Source organism: Caretta caretta, chromosome 2, assembly GCF_965140235.1.
Source record: "Caretta caretta isolate rCarCar2 chromosome 2, rCarCar1.hap1, whole genome shotgun sequence".
Taxonomy (NCBI): Eukaryota; Metazoa; Chordata; order Testudines; family Cheloniidae; genus Caretta; species Caretta caretta.
In genome coordinates this window covers 60,851,844-60,869,996 of record NC_134207.1, presented here as the reverse complement: position 1 = coordinate 60,869,996, position 18,153 = coordinate 60,851,844, and the positions used below count along the sequence as shown (strand labels likewise).

The 18,153-nt window shown below is 45.3% G+C and overlaps 2 protein-coding genes across 3 annotated transcripts in view; one reads left to right on the top strand and one right to left on the bottom strand.

Annotated features, from left to right (window-relative positions):
* PREX2 (phosphatidylinositol-3,4,5-trisphosphate dependent Rac exchange factor 2) overlaps positions 1-18,153 on the top strand; it is a 295,769-nt gene that overhangs the window by 127,364 nt on the left and 150,252 nt on the right. For both annotated transcript variants that reach the window (XM_075125146.1, XM_048840883.2), the window contains one exon: positions 401-501. In XM_075125146.1, the coding sequence (XP_074981247.1) occupies positions 401-501 (101 nt within the window). The remainder of the gene's footprint in view (positions 1-400; positions 502-18,153) is intronic.
* Positions 3,171-9,952, bottom strand: LOC142071245 (uncharacterized). Its single transcript, XM_075126143.1, has 3 exons — positions 9,278-9,952; positions 8,480-8,689; positions 3,171-3,313 (listed from the first exon to the last, which is right to left on the bottom strand). Exons 1-3 carry the CDS (start codon positions 9,858-9,860, stop codon positions 3,171-3,173), a joined length of 936 nt encoding a protein of 311 aa, XP_074982244.1. The 5' UTR covers positions 9,861-9,952.

The following is an 18,153-nucleotide window of genomic DNA, read 5'->3' as shown; positions in this document are numbered from 1 at the left end:
GAAGTAGCTGAACTGTTCTGGCAGAAATTTTCCAGAAAAAATTTATCCTGTGGCAGACACCCAGCATGGAAAATTTCAGCCTGACAGTTAAAGTTTGGCAAAGTTATAAGTAACTGAAAGTAATTATAAGGGTCTTATAATGGGAAGTATCCCTCAACCTTAATAGGAGTGACTGCCAGCTCTGAGTATAATAAATACAAGTGGAAAATGAGAATATGGTGGAAATAATTCTGTTATGCAGAATATTTTGAAGTGTTATGTCCATATTAATACTGCTCATTGCAGTCTGCTAAATTAATCGTGTGGGGAATATTATACAGTATTGCTCTCTTGAGTTAAAGCCTTAACAATATTGGAATTGTTTTGTATGTGTGTGGTTTTGTTTTGTTTTTTAATCTAGTGAGTTTGTGTCCTGGTTACTGGAAACTGGAGAAATACACAAATCTGAAGAAGGTGTTCATCTTGGCCAAGCTTTATTAGAGAATGGCATTATTCACCATGGTAAATATATTTTATTTCAACATATGTACATATTTTAAAGGTAATTTATGTTTGTATTTGTTGTTATTTTGAACATTATTTTCTGATTAACACAAAACTAGTTTGTCAGTACTTACTGTTAAAGGGTGAAGTCCTTCACAGGGTAGTAGCATGGTGGGGACCCACTCCTACCTTCTACTAAGGGTTCCTACCTCTGTGAACCCTAAACAACTAGGGTATCTGCCCCATAATTCAAAGCCAAACTTGCTTTCTTTCCTTCTCAGGGCCTCTTCCTAGGTACCAAATTGGCCTACCTGGAGAGTCTTTCCCCTTGGGTCTTTCTGACCTCAATTCTGGGTTCAAACATCTTCACTCTTGGAAGAAGATATCCATAGATCTCCTTTCTGGGCCTTTTTCTCACTTCTGGCAGGTTTCTCCAGTCCACCAAGGTTCTGATTCTACCTTGGGGACCTCCCTGCAAGTCTAACCTCACTCTAGGCTCTCCCACACCTGTGCCAAGAGTAGTCCTTTGTATATTACCAATACAAAGCATTCAAAGATTGTAGTCAGGCACCAAAAAGTCATGAGATTAAAGAAAAGCAATAAATGTAGGGTTCTTTTTATTTGTCTTCTGTTGTTGGAGAATTTAGGGTTCATGTTTTCAGGCTTCTTCTCTGCGGCAATGAGGGCTAGAGGTTTTTTTAGAAATTGAAAGCTGAGGTAATAACACAATTGCAGCAGTTAATGGTTTTAAGAACCCCCTACACTCAAAAAAACCATGCGAGTTGGCAACACTGCCTTTGTAATGGTGAGGAAGCTGTCATTTGACTCTGGCACCTGTACTTGATTCTCAGCTTGGCCTGCTGATCCTCAGGGCTAGTCTACATAGAAAAAAAGCCTGCAGTGCCTGGTACACACTAGCTACTCTGCACAAACTCCTTGTGTGACTACTAAGGGTGGCTTCATACTCATTAGAGTAATAAATTTGGAAGTCTAGTAAGCTAAACTGCCTGAGGGCACTCTTAAATTCACACTAAGAGTGTCCACAAGGGGAGTTAGTGCAGATTAGCTACTGTGCTTTAAGTTCACACCCTAACTTACTGTGCACTTACTTCCGCATGTAGACAAGCCCACAGTGGAACATTGATTCTTAAAAGGGCCATGCTTTGGAACAGGGTTGGCTGGTGCAGGCCGCACTCTTCCCCTCCCTCTGACTTAAAAGGGGACAGACCACTATTATATATTCCTGAAAATATATTTTTTCCCTACAAAAAGGGAAGTGACATTTATCCAGATTAAACCCATCTAAGTACTTATAGTGCCCATATCTCAGCAGTATAGGTCTGATCCAATCCAACTCCCATTCAGGTCAATGGAATGACTCAGAATAAATATAATGGGAGTTGGATCAGGCCTTACCTGATTGCTTGCCAAGTGATAGGTAGAACTATAGGTATAGTTGTCTAACACTTTCCATTATAAGACTTTGATTTCAGTTGCTTATAACTTTTCCAAACCTTAACTGTTCAGGCTGATATTATCCATGCTGGGTGTCTTCCTCAGGCCGATTTTTTTTTTTTGATTTTGGGAAAATTTTAGCAAAAATGTTTCAGCCATGTCACAGATGGAGGTTAGGGAAAAATACATTGTTTTGCCCATGTTAAAAACATTTTTACAACTATTTCATAGGGAAGCTCTATCACCTCACTGCTTTGGGTCAGGGATGTGCTTTTTGCCATCCCTGTGAAAAGCCACCCAAATTTTGCTAAGTTATAACCCTCTGAAAAATCAATTTGCACATACTCTGAGTATGCTCAGTTCCACGACAGCCAACCAAACTGTGCATGCAGTATCCTCACAGAGCAATGGAACATGCTTCTGCCCTAGGGTGCAAGGACTAAATAGGATTTTCCTGTAATTGTTCCTCCTGATAGTCAGAGGCTGCAGTGTCACCAACATGAGAACTGAGAGCAGGAAGACTCTCTTTCCTGTGTTCTCAATGTCCTCCATCACTGCCCCCCTGCTGGCATCCAGGCAGAGTGGTGGAGAAAGAGGAAGAGAATTAAATGCAATGGAGTAAGGCAGAGAAAGCTTGGTTAGGGTGGGAGGACACGAAGAACAGAGGGCAATGGGGGAATAGGCACTGAAGGGGCTGGATAGGGGCACAGAGGGCAAGAATAGGAGTCTGGAGGGGGAGATAAAAGCAGAGGGTGGCAGACAGGCTGCAGCAGATGGGTCAGAAGGTTTTATAAGCATTAGTGCACACTCCGCTCTGGAACCTGGATCTGAACGAGGATTTCTGAGTCTCAGCATTCCTCTGAGGTCAGGAAATACCTGAGAAACCCACTGGCAAAGTGTGTGTCTCATCACCTCCTCACGGTTGGTCCATATAGAGAACAACAACCTGATCTGTTACTCTGATAGCTGAAGTGGTAGAGGTTTGTGCTATGGATGTAAAGTCCCAATCCTGTTGATCACCCATATGAGGATCTATATGCTCTCCGAATAGAAAGAGCCCATGATTACTTCCCCATTGGGATTGACCAGAGAGTTTCCCAGATTCTCTGTAACTGGTGTCTGTCCCTCCATCCTCAGGATGCTGGGGGGACCATTTTACAGCATGACTGTATCAGCTGTCACTCCCTCTGGGAGTCTCCAGTTCCCTGTATTAGTTTTGCACCTTTTCTTTTTCACAAAGCTCCTCTTCCTTCTTCAACTGGTGCCACTTCTTTCTCTCCTGCTCTCGCGAGTGCAGTCCTTTTCTCCTCTCCTCCTCTCTTGATACCAAATGTTCTCTCCTCCTGTCGATCATCCTGCAAGTCTAAGGGTATGTCTACACTACGGAATAAGGTCGAATTTACAGAAGTCGGTTTTTTAGAAATCGGTTTTATATATTCGAGTGTGTGTGTCCCCACAGAAAATGCTCTAAGTGCATTAAGTGCATTAACTCGGCGGAGTGCTTCCACAGTACCGAGGCTAGAGTCGACTTCCGGAGCGTTGCACTGTGGATAGCTATCCCACAGTTCCCGCAGTCTCCGCTGCCCATTGGAATTCTCGGTTGAGATCCCAATGCCTGATGGGGCTAAAACATTGTCGCGGGTGGTTCTGAGTACATATCATCCCCGTTCCCTCCCTCCCTCCCTTCTTGAAAGCAAGGGCAGACAATCGTTTCGTGCCTTTTTTCCTGAGTTACCTGTGCAGACGCCATACCACGGCAAGCATGGAGCCTGCTCAGGTTGTCTCCTGGGTGCTGGCAGACGCGGTACGGCATTGCTACACAGTAGCAGCAACCCATTACCTTCTGGCAGCAGACGGTACAATACGACTGGTAGCCATCATCGTCATGTCCGAGGTGCTCCTGGCCACATTGGCTGGGAGCGCCTGGGCAGACATGGGCGCAGGGACTAAATTTGGAGTGACTTGGCCAGGTCATTCTCTTTAGTCCTGCAGTCAGTCCTATTGAACCGTCTTATGGTGAGCAGGCAGGCAATACGGATTGCTAGCAGTCGTACTGTACCATCTTCTGCCGGGCAGGCAAGAGATGAGGATGGCTAGCAGTCGTACTGTACCATCTTCTGCCGAGCAGCCATGAGATGTGGATGGCATGCAGTCCTTCTGCACCGTCTGCTGCCAGCCAAAGATGTAAAAGATAGATGGAGTGGATCAAAACAAGAAATAGACCAGATTTGTTTTGTACTCATTTGCCTCCTCCCCCGTCTAGGGGTCTTATTCCTCTAGGTCACACTGCAGTCACTCACAGAGAAGGTGCAGCGAGGTAAATCTAGCCATGTATCAATCAGAGGCCAGGCTAACCTCCTTGTTCCAATAAGAACAATAACTTAGGTGCACCATTTCTTATTGGAACCCTCCGTGAAGTCCTGCCTGAAATACTCCTTGATGTAAAGCCACTCCCTTTGTTGATTTTAGCTCCCTGAAGCCAACCCTGTAAGCCGTGTCATCAGTCACCCCTCCCTCCGTCAGAGCAACGGCAGACAATCGTTCCGCGCCTTTTTTCTGTGCGGACGCCATACCAAGGCAAGCATGAAGGCCGCTCAGCTCACTTTGGGAATTAGGAGCACATTAAACACCACACGCATTATCCAGCAGTATATGCAGCACCAGAACCTGGCAAAGCGATACCGGGTGAGGCGACGACGTCAGCGCTCTCACGTGAGTGATCAGGACATGGACACAGATTTCTCTGAAAGCATGGGCCCTGCCAATGCATGCATCATGGTGCTAATGGGGCAGGTTCATGCTGTGGAACGCCGATTCTGGGCTCGGGAAACAAGCACAGACTGGTGGGACTGCATAGTGTTGCAGGTCTGGGACGATTCACAGTGGCTGCGAAACTTTCGCATGCGTAAGGCACTTTCATGGAACTTTGTGACTTGCTTTCCCCACCCTGAAACGCATGAATACCAAGATGAGAGCAGCCCTCACAGTCCAGAAGCGAGTGGCAATAGCCCTGTGGAAGCTTGCAACGCCAGACAGCTACCGGTCAGTTGGGAATCAATTTGGAGTGGGCAAATCTACTGTTGGGGCTGCTGTGATGCCAGTACCCCACGCAATCAAAGATCTGCTGATATCAAGGGTAGTGACCCTGGGAAATGTGCAGGTCATAGTGGATGGCTTTGCTACAATGGGATTCCCTAACTGTGGTGGAGCCATAGATGGAACCCATATCCCTATCTTGGCACCGGAGCACCAAGCCGGCAAGTACATAAATCGCAAGGGGTACTTTTCAATAGTGCTGCAAGCTCTGGTGGATCACAAGGGACGTTTCACCAACATCAACGTGGGATGGCCGGGAAAGGTACATGATGCTCGCATCTTCAGGAACTCTGGTCTGTTTCAAAAGCTGCAGGAAGGGACTTTATTCCCAGACCAGAAAATAACTGTTGGGGATGTTGAAATGCCTATATGTATCCTTGGGGACCCAGCCTACCCCTTAATGCCATGGCTCATGAAGCCGTACACAGGCAGCCTGGACAGTAGTCAGGAGCTGTTCAACTACAGGCTGAGTAAGTGCAGGATGGTGGTAGAATGTGCATTTGGATCATAGAATCATAGAATATAAGGGTTGGAAGGGACCCCAGAAGGTCATCTAGTCCAACCCCCTGCTCAAAGCAGGACCAATTCCCAGTTAAATCATCCCAGCCAGGGCTTTGTCAAGCCTGACCTTAAAAACCTCTAAGGAAGGAGATTCTACCACCTCCCTAGGTAACGCATTCCAGTGTTTCACCACCCTCTTAGTGAAAAAGTTTTTCCTAATATCCAATCTAAACCTCCCCCACTGCAGCTTGAGACCATTACTCCTCGTTCTGTCATCTGATACCATTGAGAACAGTCTAGAGCCATCCTCTTTGGAACCCCCTTTCAGGTAGTTGAAAACAGCTATCAAATCCCCCCTCATTCTTCTCTTCTGCAGGCTAAACAATCCCAGCTCCCTCAGCCTCTCCTCATAACTCATGTGTTCCAGACCCCTAATCATTTTTGTTGCCCTTCGCTGGACTCTCTCCAATTTATCCACATCCTTCTTGAAGTGTGGGGCCCAAAACTTGACACAGTACTCCAGATGAGGCCTCACCAATGTTGAATAGAGGGGAACGATCACGTCCCTCGATCTGCTCGCTATGCCCCTACTTATACATCCCAAAATGCCATTGGCCTTCTTGGCAACAAGGGCACACTGCTGACTCATATCCAGCTTCTCGTCCACTGTCACCCCTAGGTCCTTTTCCGCAGAACTGCTGCCTAGCCATTCGGTCCCTAGTCTGTAGCTGTGCATTGGGTTCTTCCGTCCTAAGTGCAGGACCCTGCACTTATCCTTATTGAACCTCATCAGATTTCTTTTGGCCCAATCCTCCAATTTGTCTAGGTCCTTCTGTATCCTATCCCTCCCCTCCAGCGTATCTACCACTCCTCCCAGTTTAGTATCATCCGCAAATTTGCTGAGAGTGCAATCCACACCATCCTCCAGATCATTTATGAAGATATTGAACAAAACCGGCCCCAGGACCGACCCTTGGGGCACTCCACTTGATACCGGCTGCCAACCAGACATGGAGCCATTGATCACTACCCGTTGAGCCCGACAATCTAGCCAGCTTTCTACCCACCTTGTAGTGCATTCATCCAGCCCATACTTCCTTAACTTGCTGACAAGAATACTGTGGGAGACCGTGTCAAAAGCTTTGCTAAAGTCAAGAAACAATACATCCACTGCTTTCCCTTCATCCACAGAACCAGTAATCTCATCATAGAAGGCGATTAGATTAGTCAGGCATGACCTTCCCTTGGTGAATCCATGCTGGCTGTTCCTGATCACTTTCCTCTCATGCAAGTGCTTCAGGATTGATTCTTTGAGGACCTGCTCCATGATTTTTCCAGGGACTGAAGTGAGGCTGACTGGCCTGTAGTTCCCAGGATCCTCCTTCTTCCCTTTTTTAAAGATTGGCACTACATTAGCCTTTTTCCAGTCATCCGGGACTTCCCCGGTTCGCCACGAGTTTTCAAAGATAATGGCCAATGGCTCTGCAATCACAGCCGCTAGTTCCTTCAGCACTCTCGGATGCAACTCGTCCGGCCCCATGGACTTGTGCACGTCCAGCTTTTCTAAAAAGTCCCTAACCACCTCTATCTCCACAGAGGGCTGGCCATCTCTTCCCCATTTTGTGATGCCCAGCGTAGCAGTCTGGGAGCTGACCTTGTTAGTGAAAACAGAGGCAAAAAAAGCATTGAGTACATTAGCTTTTTCCACATCCTCTGTCACTAGTTTGCCTCCCTCATTCAGTAAGGGGCCCATACATTCCTTGGCTTTCTTCTTGTTGCCAACATACCTGAAGAAACCCTTCTTGTTACTCTTGACATCTCTGGCTAGCTGCAGCTCCAGGTGCGATTTGGCCCTCCTGATAACATTCCTACATGCCCTAGCAATATTTTTATACTCTTCCCTGGTCATATGTCCAACCTTTCACTTCTTGTAAGCTTCTTTTTTATGTTTAAGATCCGCTAAGATTTTACCATTAAGCCAAGCTGGTCGCCTGCCATATTTACTATTCTTTCGACTCATCGGGATGGTTTGTCCCTGTAACCTCAACAGGGATTCCTTGAAATACAGCCAGCTCTCCTGGACTCCTTTCCCCTTCAAGTTAGGGTTTAAAGGATGTTTAAAGGTGCGCTGGCGCAGTTTATTGACTCACTTAGACCTCAGCGAAACCAATATTCCCACTGTTATTACTGCTTGCTGTGTGCTCCACAATATCTGTGAGAGTAAGGGGGAGACGTTTATGGCGGGGTGGGAGGTTGAGCCAAATCGCCTGGCTGCTGGTTACGCACAGCCAGACACCAGGGTGGTTAGAAGAGCACAGGAGGGCGCGGTACGCATCAGAGAAGCTTTGAAAACCAGTTTCATGACTGGCCAGGCTACGGTGTGAAAGTTCTGCTTGTTTCTCCTTGATGAAACCCCCCGCCCCTTGGTTCACTCTACTTCCCTGTAAGCTAACCACCCTTCCCTCCTCCCTTCGATCACCGCTTGCAGAGGCAATAAAGTCATTGTTGCTTCACATTCATGCATTCTTTATTCATTCATCACACAAATAGGGGGATGACTACCAAGGTAGCCCAGGAGGGGTGGTGGAGGAGTGAAGGAAAATGCAACACAGCATTTTAAAAGTTTACAACTTTAAAATTTATTGAATGCCAGCCTTCTTTTTTTTGGGCAATCCTCTGTGGCGGAGTGGGTAGTTGTCCGGTGGCCCCCTCCACCGCGTTCTTGGGCGTCTGGGTGTGGAGGCTATGGAACTTGGGGAGGAGGGCGGTTGGTTACAGAGGGGCTGTAGTGGCAGTCTGTGCTCCAGCTGCCTTTGCTGCAGCTCAACCATACACTGGAGCATACTGGTTTGGTCCTCCAGCAGCCTCAGCATTGAATCCTGCCTCCTCTCATCATGCTGCCACCACATTTGAACTTCAGCCCTGTCTTCAGCCCGCCACTTACTCTCTTCAGCCTGCCACCTCTCCTTCTGGTCATTTTGTGCTTTCCTGCACTCTGAAATTATTTGCCTCCACGCATTCGTCTGTGCTCTGTCAGTGTGGGAGGACAGCATGAGCTCAGAGAACATTTCATCTCGAGTGCGTTTTTTTTTCTTTCTAATCTTCACTAGCCTCTGGGAAGGAGAAGATCCTGTGATCATTGAAACACATGCAGCTGGTGGAGGAAAAAAAAGGGACAGCGGTATTTAAAAAGACACATTTTATAAAACAGTGGCTACAGTCTTTCAGGGTAAACCTTGCTGTTAACATTACATACATAGCACATGTACTCTCGTTACAAGGTCGCATTTTGCTTCCCCCCACCGCGTGGCTACCCCCTCAACCCTCCCCCCTCCGTGTGACTAACAGCGGAGAACATTTCTGTTTAGCCACAGGCAAACAGCCCAGCAGGAATGGGCTCCTCTGAGTGTCCCCTGAAGAAAAGCACTCTATTTCAACCAGGTGACCATGAATTATATCTCACTCTCCTGAGGATAACACAGAGAGATAAAGAACGGATGTTGTTTGAATGCCAGCAAACATACACTGCAATGCTTTGTTGTACAATGATTCCCGAGTACGTGTTACTGGCCTGGAGTGGTAAAGTGTCCTACCATGAAGGACGCCATAAGGCTGCCCTCCCCAGAAACTTTTTGCAAAGGCTTTGGGAGTATATCCAGGAGAGCCGCGAATGCCAGGGCAAAGTAATCCTTTCACATGCTTGCTTTTAAACCATGTATAGTATTTTAAAAGGTACACTCACCGGAGGTCCCTTCTCCGCCTGCTGGGTCCAGGAGGCAGCCTTGGGTGGGTTCGGGGGGTACTGGCTCCAGGTCCAGGGTGAGAAACAGTTCCTGGCTGTTGGGAAAACCGGTTTCTCCACTTGCTTGCTGTGAGCTATCTACAACCTCATCATCATCATCATCTTCTTCGTCCCCAAAACCTGCTTCCGTATTGCCTCCATCTCCATTGAAGGAGTCAAACAACACGGCTGGGGTAGTGGTGGCTGAACCCCCTAAAATGGCATGCAGCTCATCATAGAAGCGGCATGTTTGGGGCTCTGACCCAGAGCGGCCGTTCGCCTCTCTGGTTTTCTGGTAGGCTTGCCTCAGCTCCTTCAGTTTCACGCGGCACTGCTTCGGGTCCCTGTTATGGCCTCTGTCCTTCATGCCCTGGGAGATTTTGATAAAGGTTTTGGCATTTCGAAAACTGGAACGGAGTTCTGATAGCACGGATTCCTCTCCCCATACAGCGATCAGATCCTGTACCTCCCGTTCGGTCCATGCTGGAGCTCTTTTGCGATTCTGGGATTCCATCATGGTCATCTCTGCTGATGAGCTCTGCATGGTCACCTGCAGCTTGCCACGCTGGCCAAACAGGAAATGAGATTCAAAAGTTCGCGGTTCTTTTCCTGTCTACCTGGCCAGTGCATCTGAGTTGAGAATGCTGTCCAGAGCGGTCAAAATGGAGCACTCTGGGATAGCTCCCGGAGGCCAATACTGTCGAATTGTGTCCACAGTACCCCAAATTCGAGCCGGCAAGGCCGATTTAAGCGCTAATCCACTTGTCAGGGATGGAGTAAGGAAATCGATTTTAAGAGCCCTTTAAGTCGAAATAAAGGGCTTCATCGTGTGGACGGGTGCAGGTTTACATCGATTTAATGCTGCTAAATTCAGCCCTGGTCTACACTAGGACTTTAGGTCAAGGTCTAATGCTTTCATGGTCAGGATTCCTGGCTTCTGTTGCCAGCTCTGGTACTGATTCACTGGGTGATTGGGGATAGAACACTCACCTGATTTGTGCCCCGTTTTATAGAGAATTAGAGATCACAGACAACTTACTTCTGAATCTCTCCACATGGATTTTTATTGGACCAAATCAAGCCAAATACCTATTGTGTTCCATGGAGAATGAACAGGAGAGACTGAGAGGCCACCAATGCCTGAAAGCCCTGCAATGGCAGGGAACTGAGTAAGAGATATGCCCAGATGATCCTTATAAGTGATCCTGCTCAGTGCTGCAGAGGAAAGCAAGAAACCCCCAAAGTCTCTGCCAATCTGACGTGGGCAAAAAATCCAAAAAACGGGCAATTAGTTTGACCCTCAGCATGCGAGCAAGAACCAGCGAGCCAAGTGTCTGGGAACAAAGATCGCCTGAATCACCTCAGGACATCGGTCCACCTCATGTGCTGCCTCCAGCTGTGAACAATACCTGATATTTTAGAGGAAGGCAATAAAACCCCTAATCTGTATCTGGCCAATTGTGAATCAGAAGGGAAAAAATCTTTCCTGATTCCTGCAGCTGACCAGCCCTGAATCATGAGATTTGATAGTAGTCATTGTTTCAATGCTGAACTGCAAGATCTCAACATGGTGAGGGCAATGAAGAGCTTCCTATTGTCACCATGGCCTAGAAGGAAGGGGTGTGATGGCTTTTCCAGGCATTAAAGGCAAGGATGCAGGACAGTGGTCGAGTTAATATAAATCATAGAATCATAGAATATCAGGGTTGGAAGGGACCTCAGGAGGTCATCTAGTCCAACCCCCTGCTCAAAAGCAGGACCCATACCCAATTAAATCATCCCAGCCAGGGCTTTGTCAAGCCTGACCTTAAAAACTTCTAAGGAAGGAGATTCCACCACCTCCCTAGGCAACGCATTCCAGTGTTTCACCACCCTCCTAGTGAAAAAGTTTTTCCTAATATCCAACCTAAACCTCCCCCATTGCAACTTGAGACCATTACTCCTTGTCCTGTCCTCTTCCACCACTGAGAATAGTCTAGAACCATCCTCTCTGGAACCACCTCTCAGGTAGTTGAAAGCACCTATCAAATCCCCCCTCATTCTTCTCTTCCGCAGACTAAACAATCCCAGTTCCCTCAGCCTCTCCTCATAACTCATGTGTTCCAGACCCCTAATCATTCTTGTTGCCCTTCGCTGGACTCTCTCCAATTTATCCACATCCTTCTTGTAGTGTGGGGCCCAAAACTTGACACAGTACTCCAGATGAGGCCTCACCAATGTCGAATAGAGGGGGACGATCACGTCCCTCGATCTGCTCGCTATGCCCCTACTTATACATCCCAAAATGCCATTGGCCTTCTTGGCAACAAGGGCACACTGCTGGCTCATATCCAGCTTCTCGTCCACTGTCACCCCTAGGTCCTTTTCTGCAGAACTGCTGCCTAGCCATTCGGTCCCTAGTCTGTAGCTGTGCATTGGGTTCTTCCGTCCAAAGTGCAGGACCCTGCACTTATCCTTATTGAACCTCATCAGATTTCTTTTGGCCCAATCCTCCAATTTGTCTAGGTCCCTCTGTATCCTATCCCTGCAGCATATCTACCACTCCTCCCAGTTTAGTATCATCCGCAAATTTGCTGAGAGTGCAATCCATACCATCCTCCAGATCATTTATGAAGATATTGAACAAAACCGGCCCCAGGACCGACCCCTGGGGCACTCCACTTGACACCGGCTGCCAACTAGACATGGAGCCATTGATCACTACCCGTTGAGTCCGACAATCTAGCCAGCTTTCTACCCACCTTATAGTGCATTCATCCAGCCCATACTTCCTTAACTTGCTGACAAGAATACTGTGGGAGACCGTGTCAAAAGCTTTGCTAAAGTCAAGATACAATACATCCACTGCCCATTACTTTGACAAATCCTGGGGAATAGTGCCTTTAGTGAGCTCTGTGCCTACGCAACATAAATCTGAAATGTCACTGTCCTAAAGAGCTCTCAAACTACATAAAACAAGAGAGAAGCAGAAAAATTCCATCTGATCTCTGCATTGTGGTGTCAGAACAAACCACATTCGCTGTGCTGTGTCCCTGTCAGGTGTGCCGGGCTTGGCTTATGGGCTCTGATCTCTCTCTCTCTGGATATATATATAGGCTAAGGATGCTTATGCACAGATAGAAATGTGGAAAAATACATTATTTTAATAAAAGTACTAAGTTCTTCTGGAGTTTTTACTGTGCTTTTCCCTTCACCATTCTGAGCCTCGGGATAGGAGAGATGGCAATGGAAAGGTGGTGTCTTTCCCAGTCAGATATCCCAAGGCTACCATTGCCATTGTAGCACCCTCTTAAAATTGCTCCTGCCCAAGGACATTGCTGCATTTCAGCTGATCTCTCCCCAGACCAATATTCTAGTCTTTTTGCACATCCCCACCAACTCCAAGCAGAACTGAGTCCTTATTATTTCCTTTACAGCAGTTATTTCCTGTTTCCTTTAGAGGGAATGTCAAAGTAATGGGCAGTGGGGCCAGAAGCACTCACATGGGCCACAGTTTTATTCTTTTCTAAAAAGTTTTGAATCAAGACATTTGAGATATGAAAAAAATGACCCTTGAATAGGAGGGTAAATGGAACAAGGGACCCTTCACCCCAAGGTCTTTCTTTGTCCAATTTTCTAGGTTTATTCAGTCTCCATGTAACCTATTTTCTCTCCAGTTCCACACCTCACTCACCAAGATACCTGGACCCCATGACTCCTGAATTTAACAGGGATTTTGAATCTGAACCTGGTTTTTCCTATAAAAATTCACTAGCTCCATGTCGATAAAGAGCTGAACCAAAATCCCAGAACCAACAGCCTGTGCTTTTGGGATGTCAGAAATCTGAATCTAGATCAGAATTCTGCATCTAGACCCCATCTCTGATAATGACCCATTGCTCAGTGTGGGATCAGGGAGGTCCTTGAGCCTCTTCTTTCCTCTACATAAAGAAAGAGGGAGTGAACCCAGGAGAGCTGACAGTCATCTCCACTAGCCCCTTTTAAGTCCCTTCAAGAGGCTCTCACTGTACTTACCTTGTGGGAGGCCATGTGCTTTAATGGCAGTCCCCATTACCTACTATGCCACTCTGTCTCTATCCATTGCCCAGCCTGACATTGTGACCTGAGGGGCAGGGACTGGTCCTGATAGAACATCCAAGACAGATTATGTCATCAACATTGTGACATCCAATTGATGAGTCCAGCCCTCTGAACTGCTGTCCAATGAGATCTTTGCATTTTGACTGACTTCTCTATTAAAGTCCTGGCCTGGCTCCCTGCTCCCAACCGCTAAAATCCCTAGGGAGCTCAAAATTGAGTGAGTGGTGTTGCGACCTGACACATGGTGAGCAGTGCCTCAAGCAGCAGATGGCTGAATGGCAAGTCCTGGCAGAACCACAGCATGACCCAGACCAGCCATTGAGTGTACTATATGACTGTTTGTTGGACCTGCAGCACAACTAGAACCCACTTGTGCTACATCATAGGGATTCCCTGAACCTGGGCTAGGCTGAAACCCAGTTGGGATACCACTCAGTTTTCACCTGGCCCTGCCTTTATGACGCTGTCTTCTCACAATCTCTATCATGTGTAGCAATTCAGGGTTTTGTGCCCAAGTCCCACTCTACCAGCTGGCATTCTCTTGAATGCAGGGACACAGTACATGGATACAGGAGGAGAAACTTTCAGACCAAGTCCTTAACTAAGTCAAAAGCAGTAGTTAGGCTAGATTTAGTGAAAACCTGCTGGTTAGGTCTGGTCTGTACTTGGCCACTTCACTGCTGTATACAAAACACTCCACGGTGACCAGATGTTAGCCCCTTTAACTTTAGGAGGGAATGAATCATCCCCAGATGATATCAAGAAGGCAAGTTCATAGACTCATTGATTCCCAGGCCAGAAGGGACCACTGTGATAATCTAGTATGACCTCCTGTATTACACAGGCCATAGAACTTCCCCGAAATAATTCCCAGAGTATATCTTTTAGAAAAACATCCAATCTTGATTTAAAAATGGTCTGTGATGGAGAATCCACCAAGACCCTTGTTAAATTTGTTCTAGTGGTAAATTACTCTCAAAGTTAAAAATGTATACCTTATTTCCAGTCTGAAATAAATTCTTTGAAGTGTGCCCCTTTTCCTTCTAGTTTAAGTATTGGTGTTCTTCCTATGACTATGGACAGGAGCAGGTCTTCTGCCAGACCTTTAAGAGCAGTCTCTATACCTTGCCAAAAGTGTGACTGAGGGGACACAGAACACTAGTAGCTGACACATTGCAATGTGGACTATAGGTAGCTAGCTTCTCTAAAAAGTTTGACACTAGGCAATACTTTGTGGTGTCTCCATTGTTGAGCAATGGCTCCTTTAGTATTGGGTCTGACTATTGCATGTTTTTGTGTGAGGTGTAGATTCCCCTTGGCAAAGGAGGTGTTGGCTGTAATTAGTAGGGGACCCACATATTCTGTGCTGTTTTTCACCATCCAGGAGGAGTAGGGGACAGAGTAACAGATGGTGGCCTTGGTTGCCGTTAATGCCTCCATGACTAGTACTACTGTGAAGGGCCCAAATTCTTGGAAGGAGGATGTTGTTTCTAGCCCTAGTTTTGTTTTGTTTTGTTCTTAGTGGCTCATGAGGCCATTCCAGTCGCAGATGATCTTTTCTGTGAAATCCAATGATTTCTCACAACAAGAGGTGCTGGGTAATGGGGCTGAGAAAAAGAAATTAGGGTTTACAGTCTGGAAAAGTTCTGCAGGGTGTGTCCTTCTTGACACAAATTTCTGAGCGAGTAAGCAGGAGTGGATTTAACAAAGTTGGCAAATGTTGTCTGGGTCATTTTTGCATTGGGCTCTTCACAGGGTGGCAAATCTTTAGCCCTGGCACTTCTGCAATACAGAACCTACCAATGGGCCAGCTGTACTCTGCTGTTGTGGAAGCTTCCATTTTGTTTGAGGGGTATACATGGCTAGCAATGTACATGGCTACTCTAATTATTTTTGCACTACTTGTCAATATCTTGGGACCTTTTGGATTAATTGCTGCTCCTGGGCACCCAAATAACAGCAGTATGCAGAAATGCTTTTTTCTTCATCTTCCGTTTAACAGTGGTCAAGGAAATCTGAGCACTTCAGGTGACATCCCAGTTCTTTGCTATTACTTCTTCAATATCCTTGGCTGATAAGGAAAGGTGAGGATCAGGGTGTTAGTGGGTTATGAGTACTCTGAACGCATGTAGAATAGGAGGAGACAAATTCAGGTTATTCATCTCTCTTCATATCGTTTTTTGCATTTTAATGTGAATGATCTATACTATTTCTTCAATAATCATTCAAAATGTCAGACTGTAGTATGTTTACTACACACATAGAACTTTTGTCAGTAGAAAGGTTTTGATGCCAAAAATTCTTCTACTGATCTTTTAAATTTTATCCAAAATACACTAATAGATTCCGTCAACACAGACTTAAATGAATGTTATGTGATTTCCCAATGAAAGGGTATTATATGTGAGCATGGAAGTTTGAGCCAGACATACTACTTTCATTAGTGTGTGGATCCAGCTGTGTTTGAGTGAAAATAGAATTCTTAAAATAAAGTTGAATGAACCATCTGTTTTCACAGAGGCAGGCGAGGGGAAGTTTGGCTGTTATGCTCATTACAAATGTTGTACAGGGTTTTGCTAGACTCAGATAGTCACTATGCTGGTCATTTCTTTTCACTGTGCTGGCATTATTTTTATAGTGCAGACCATTGCTGTGCTGAACATTGTTTTCCTAGTGGATGTGTAAACACTGTGGTAATGAAAAAGTTATTTTTCTTTCCTTGTTTTTCCCCAATCTTGCTCAAAGAAGAAATTCATTTGCTAAACCTACCCAGAAACATTGTCTTTGACATTAGAGAGGACTCATTATTATCAGTTAGTGGGTTGAACTGTCTTCCTGGATCAATTATCCCTGCTGATTATAAATGCAAGTTTCCTTTCAACATAATAAGGAGCTTTGTAGTTACCAAAATATCCTTAAGATTAGCTAATTTACTTAGATAAATATTAGGATTCTGCAACACACTCTGGATGAAAGAAGAACTAGATCAAACATTAGGCTATAATTTGCACCACACCTTTTTTTAAGGGTCCCAAAAAGTCTTGTGAACTTTCTTTAATTTTTTCCCCACGTTCTTCTTGCATCACAACTGAAAGCAAGGTATACTGGGATGAGAGCCTGTTTTCACAAAATTTCCAGCCTGCTTTGCAAACTCAAGAGATTTGGGGCAATTTGGATAAGCATCTGTACTTTGTGATATTTATCCAAACTTCTGAACCATCATTGTGAAATATCCTAGCAAACTGAGACATTTAGAAGGGTTCTTTTTTGTCATTCTGACATTAATAAGTTCAGGTTTGTATGTATGGTTCATTTTACATCAATGAAAGTTCTTTGTGTGGAAAAACTACAGAGTTAGACTCATCTGTGTATTTAATTAAACTTGATTAAAGAACAAAACAAAACACCAATATAGAAAAAATAAACATTCCAATGGCTGAGTGTGAGTTCAGGTTGTTACATTTATAAATGATAATTGCAAGATTAGATTTTTAACAATTGGGTGCATGAAATGTATCGAATAAATGTTGCCATCACTCAGATAAAACTTCCATTGAGGGTAATGTCAATTTTATCTGGGTAAAGACTCATTAAGAATTTCAAGAACTGGCCTTAGAGTTTTATGAATTGCCTGTGTAATTATACAGGATGTCACCCTGTCTTCTTAAACATCCCTGTAAAAGAGAATAGGCATTTATTATGGCATAAAGAAAAGGATAAGCATAAACTTTTGTGAGCTACAGCTCACTGCATCGGATGCATGAAGTGAGCTGTAGCTCACGAAAGCTTACGCTCAAATAAATTGGTTAGTCTCTAAGGTGCCACTAGTACTCCTTTTCTTTTTGTGAATACAGACTAACACGGCTGCTACTCTGAAACCTGTTATTATGGCATGCTTCCTGGTGCTCTTCTATTAACCCTTAATATGGGCCCTATTTGAATCTATCTATATTATTGTATGGCCCCATTACCAAAGTGTCGGAGCACCTCACAGTCTTTAATATTTTGATTCTTAAGACACCCCCTGAAGTAGTGAAGTACTACTGTCCCCATTTTATGGATGGGGACCTGAGGCACAGAGAAATTAAGGGACTAGCTCAAGGTCATAAGGAAGTCTGTGATAGGAAAGAGAATTAAACCCAGGTTTCCCAAGTTGCAGGTTAGTATGCACTAGGCTATCTAGCTCTGATTGTTTACAAATTTAAGACGAGGTTCTCTCTTGCAAGGATGTTAACTCTAATGGGAATATTGCCAAGGTAAAGACTTCAGGAAATACTCCATATATCTCATGCATGTGACTATTTAAAAACCCCATAATCTTGCCTCCTGCAGCTTTTGCATGTGCGGAGACTCTGCACCTGCTCCTTTTTGGGGTGTCATTTACTCCCCTGCACAAAACTGGTCAACTCTGCTGGCTAGTGTGGGTGGATGACAGTAGAACTATGATTCACCCTCCCACCTATGCCTTCCATCTACTTTGAGGTGCTATGCAATCTTGGGGGGGAGGGGTGTTAGGACAGAGCAAGCCTTGTGCTCTTCAGATTGCAGGACGTGCCATTCCGCCTGACTTTTTATGGGTCATGCAAGTAGGAAAGGCATCGTACATTACTGTCCCGCTCTCTAAGCATCAGTGTAAGGGCTACAAAACAATCTGGCCCCAACCTATGAAATTTGTTTTTCTATGTATTCTTGCTGTTTAAAAAATACTGACATTTGCTTACTCAAGTAGATCTTTTCCATCTTAAATAATAGCAACA

Coding starts and splice junctions, on each gene's coding strand:
- LOC142071245 (XM_075126143.1), bottom strand. CDS start 9,860: ATGCAGAGCTCATCAGCAGAGATGACCATGATGGAATCCCAGAATCGC. Junction 8,690..9,277: donor AGGCGGAGAAGGGACCTCCG/GTGAGTGTACCT, acceptor TTCCTCCACCAG/CTGCATGTGTTTCAATGATC. Junction 3,314..8,479: donor GAGGTGGCAGGCTGAAGAGA/GTAAGTGGCGGG, acceptor TCCGTAGTGTAG/ACATACCCTTAGACTTGCAG.